This window comes from Limulus polyphemus, unplaced genomic scaffold (assembly GCF_000517525.1).
Source record: "Limulus polyphemus unplaced genomic scaffold, Limulus_polyphemus-2.1.2 Scaffold2500, whole genome shotgun sequence".
Classification (NCBI taxonomy): Eukaryota; Metazoa; Arthropoda; class Merostomata; order Xiphosura; family Limulidae; genus Limulus; species Limulus polyphemus.
The window spans coordinates 33,753-38,495 of NW_013668110.1; the positions used below are offsets into that span (position 1 = coordinate 33,753).

Below are 4,743 nucleotides of genomic sequence, written 5' to 3' on the forward strand. Positions count from 1 at the left end.
ATTAGGACCTTGATACAAGTTTGTTTATTAGGACCTTGATACAAGTTTGTTTATTAGGACCTTGATGCAAGTTTGTATTAGGACCTTGATACATATGTGTTTACTAATTTCTTAAGTTAAGCTCATCAACGAGGTAGATTTTTTCATTTTAACTTTTTATACTTCCTTGTATCTGTCAATTACTTATTTATGTTTATTTTTAGTTCACTTGCATTACAGATAAATATTAAGATACATTATGAAGATTAAAAGGTTTTATAATCATTGTCTCAATTTTACTAGTTTCAGTACGAATGGATTTTAAGGAGAACTTTGATTTTAAAATGTATTTTTCTCAAATTGCTGTTTCCTTTTTATAAGTATATGTGTTTTCTTAGTTTCATCTATTCTGAAGACATATTTATAAATGAATCTAATTAATATGTCAGTGTTTAGTTCTTTTTTTTATTGTTATGTTGTAACATTTACTTTCACATAATCTTTATTACCTAAATTGCTACTATTAAGCTGTCTCATTACATAATCATATCATTTTAATTTAATTGTGATTTTTTAGTGGATTTCTTTATAACAGTAATAGTGAGCATACTTTTTGTAGCAGTATTAGAAACATATCAAATTTTAGGAAATGAAACTCAAAGAATGTATAGTGCTTATGTGTTATGAAATTTGAGACTAACTGTATGATAAATTTTTTATGGCCTGTACTTGTTTAACAGTGCACATTAGATGGTAATTTGAATCAGGACATTACTCCATTTCTTGTTATTGAACAAGAGTAACACATGATTAATAGGAATTAACGTGTTTACATTCCAGCATTAAGTCTAGAAGATACTGGACAAGAAAACATGACGCTGCTTTGGCAGAATGGTGTCATATCTAATTATGATTATCTCTTGTATCTCAATAGGTAATATTCCCTGTTTTTTTGTTACAGTAAAACAAAGTGAAGATTGTGATGTTAAAACAAGCATTTAAAAGCTGCTACTCATTTTAGGAAAATTTAAAACATTCACTGAGCTATGGTGGGATAAAATAAAGAAGTGAAACAGAAAACAGTACAATTTATGTTTGCCAACAATTGTTGAGATTGTGAGTGAAGTTCCCTTTTTTTTTGTCAGAGTACAACAAACATATCCAGATTTTTGGCAATATTAAATCAAGCATGTATTAATATTAGAATTACCAATGGAGTGTCTTTAATTCCATTGACTTTTTAAAATACTATAAACGATTTATTCACCAAATTGATTGTGGGTCCATGAATTTAATGTTTACAGGATATTTAGTAACATGTGAGTTACATAAAAAATATTTAAGAAAAGTACTATCAATATTGCAATTAATCCCACTATTTAATGCTGGGGTTTCCTACATATTTTACAGAGAATCTGAAAGGTTTCTCCTAATTTGGTTGGTCAGGTCTTTACACTGGCTTATCTAACTGGCAGTAAAATAAAATTACTCAGTATTATACAATATGTGGATCCCAGCTGTAGTGAATGGGATATATACAAGTCAGGAATTGAAACCATACTGTTTGTAGTATTGATTAGAATTAAAATTAGTTTTATAACAAATATGATATATTAAATTTAGAAAACTGTAAATTATTTTCAGCATATTAAGAAAGTCATAATCTACAAGTAATACTTTAAGTTTTTTATCATAAAATTTGTACCACGTAATATTATTTAATTCATCTTAGTCAGAGTTATGACATTCTAGGCATAATAGATATTTTATGGAAATATTCATTACTTTTTAGGAAAATGCACTGATGAAAGAGAATTGGTTGTATGCTGAAAAATTATTTGAATCAATTTAATATTTTTTATTCTTATTACCAATAACTTTAGATGAATAATCAATAAAAACCATTTTAAATGCCATTTACATTCTTCAAATTGGTTTAACCCTTTTACTACAACTGGGTGGATTGCACCCAGCCTGTATCCTACAAAGTAACCATAAAGCAGTTACACTGTAACTTTTTAAAATTATGTGTATCTTCAAGAAATTTTGCAGCTTATCAGTAAACATTTTCATATATAAAATATCATTTTTTTTAAAAATAAGTTTTAAGATTTTTTAATTAATGATTTACTCATGCATTTTTCTTTTTGAATGTTAACTATCCAGCATGCCAAGTAATTTTGATTGTAAGATTAAAAATACTTTTATGTGATGAGATTAGCTAAATTTCTAATGGCTCTTATCGCATAGTTGGATAGCCAGAAAACATATGATAATTATAAGACAGTGTCTGCTTTTTACATGTTTTTATTCTGTGTTCTTAGATGCAGTATTTAATTGAATAAAAAAATATTTGGTGCAGTAGTACCATTTGTATGAAAAAGTAGGGTTAAGTTTCATTGACAGTTGACAGGAAAAATAAAAGACCCAGTGAATTACTATATTTCTTGTTTTTCTTTCTTTATTATTATAAAAGTAACTAAAATATAAAAATTATAAACTTTTTAAGTTAGGTAAGGTTAGATTAGGTAAAATGAAAAAAAATTTTTTTACATGAGGTATGCTCACAAGGCCTGTGCCTTATGTAGTTCGATGCTGTATTGTGAACTACACTTTCATCAAGTGGTAGGATAGTTAGTTAGATATGGTTCAAAGGGTAATAAAACAATAAAATTTAAGTAGAAACATAGGTATATTGTTATGAGTTTTAAGCTAATTAGGATAAACAAATGTAGTTTCATGTTACAATTTGAAGTCATTCTAGTAAGAAAAATGGCAATTTAGAATTATTTTATATTTTTATGGTGGTTATGAGGACAGTCAAATTGAATTAGGGTACAAAAAATAACAAATAAAATATAACGTTTTATTGTAAAAAAATATTTGATTTATTTATGAGGTTTTAGAGATTATGCAAATGAAATTTGACAATTTTCAGAGGAAGAAAAGTATTTTTAACCTTAACATCAAAATCACTTTGCACTAGGAGCAGTCAACACTTTGACTCCATATATTCATGGAATAATTTTTAGTGAAAATATTTTATTAGGAATTCTGATTTTTTTTTGTTTACAAAAGACTTAATGCTTACTGAAAGCTTGCAGAATTTTGTGAAGATACAAAAACATATTAAAAGTTATAGTATGGAAACTAAAAGGTCAATTTGGGGTCACAAACTCGGCTGAATCAACTGAGCCCATAGCAAGAGTGTTTAGTTTGTATTATGCATTTGGGTTGTCAAACATCATCTTCAAAAAAGTAGGAAAGATATAGCACACAACCTACTAGTTGAGTTTAAAAGAATTTTCAAACAGATATTCAAACAAGTTAGCTATTTTAAGTAATGCAATGAAATGTATTTTTTATTTCTGTAAATGACAAAATCTGTCCAGTCTGTGCTACACGTATGATTTTTAAACTATTTGGAATAGTATGAAGGGAAAAGATGGACATTAGAAAAAACTGCAGTGTTTTGTTGTATAATATTTTTCTTCTATCTTATGTATTTGGTTTACAGTTTAGCAGACCGAAGTTTTAATGACTTGACTCAGTATCCAGTCTTCCCATGGGTGATAGCTGACTATACCAGCACACAGCTAGGTAATACATAAATAAGGTAGAATACTTTGTTATAAACTGATAAAAACATAATAAACTCATAGTAGAATAACATGATGATGATTCATCAACATAGACTACAGATATTTTCCAACACAAAATTTTAAAAGACTAAAGTTTACAGCAAATAATGTTGTTTTACTTGCTTATTAGTGTGATTTAATGATACAGTTGTGAGATGATATATAAGTAGTATTTCATCATGACTTTTATACTTTGTTGAATACTCTTAAAATTTAGTTACGTGTCTCAGCTTATTATGAATGCATTTAGTAATGTTCATGTTCTTATTTTCGTAGCAAATAATTTCACTATGTTTTTACATTCACTTCTAGAACATGGTTATATAATTATTTGTAGTTGAACTTCAAGAAACTTCAATATTATTTCTTGTTACTCAGCATACTAAAAGAGTATAAGTTAAATAACTGACAATGGTGATCATAGAAACACTTCAATAGAAAGGTTAGTGCTGGTTACATTAGGTCAACGTTTAGTCAATAGTTTCCTGGAACTTAAAGATAATGATTTGGCTAATGCCTTTATTGTCATATATACAATCTTTCTACACTTTAGTAGATTAAGTAAGACAGTGAGAGGCATTGTCACTAACCCATTACCACTACCTTTTTTATTTTTTGGATTGTATACTACAAGATATTATCATTGTAACTTTTGTTTCCAATTATTGTAATAAATTACAGTTTATGAAATTATCAGGTGCTGAAGGATCCAATATAAGTTAAGTAGCCTGAAGCCATCAAATACAGCGCTTATCCACCAACTGCACTGACTTCATGATTGTTCTGCAACTTTCTATGAAAGAGCTGAAACACAACATGAAGTACATTTATAGCAACACTAGCAAATATACGTTTGTAATTTTCATGCATAAAAGCATGAAGTAATATCTGTCAATATCTAATGAAAATTTTGAAAATCTGTTTATCTTTATAGGTTTAGTTATTTCCTATATCTATATATATATATATATATATATATATATGTGTGTGTGTGTGTTGTTTCTATTACTCTATATCTAGTAGGGTAAAGTAGTACTTACTATAGTAACTATACGTACTACGTAAACGTTAACGTTTTAGGTTAGTTAGTAAATTAAATTAAACTTAATTAACGTAACCTTAA

The 4,743-nt window shown here is 27.5% G+C and overlaps 1 protein-coding gene across 1 annotated transcript in view; it reads left to right on the forward strand.

Moving 5' to 3' along the window:
• LOC106467137 (protein FAN-like) overlaps positions 1–4,743 on the forward strand; it is a gene marked incomplete at its 5' end in the record, with an annotated part of 133,833 nt that overhangs the window by 30,138 nt on the left and 98,952 nt on the right. Inside the window, 2 exons of the mRNA XM_013927457.2 lie at positions 820–913; positions 3,497–3,579. Of these exons, the coding sequence (XP_013782911.1) occupies positions 820–913; positions 3,497–3,579 (177 nt within the window). The remainder of the gene's footprint in view (positions 1–819; positions 914–3,496; positions 3,580–4,743) is intronic.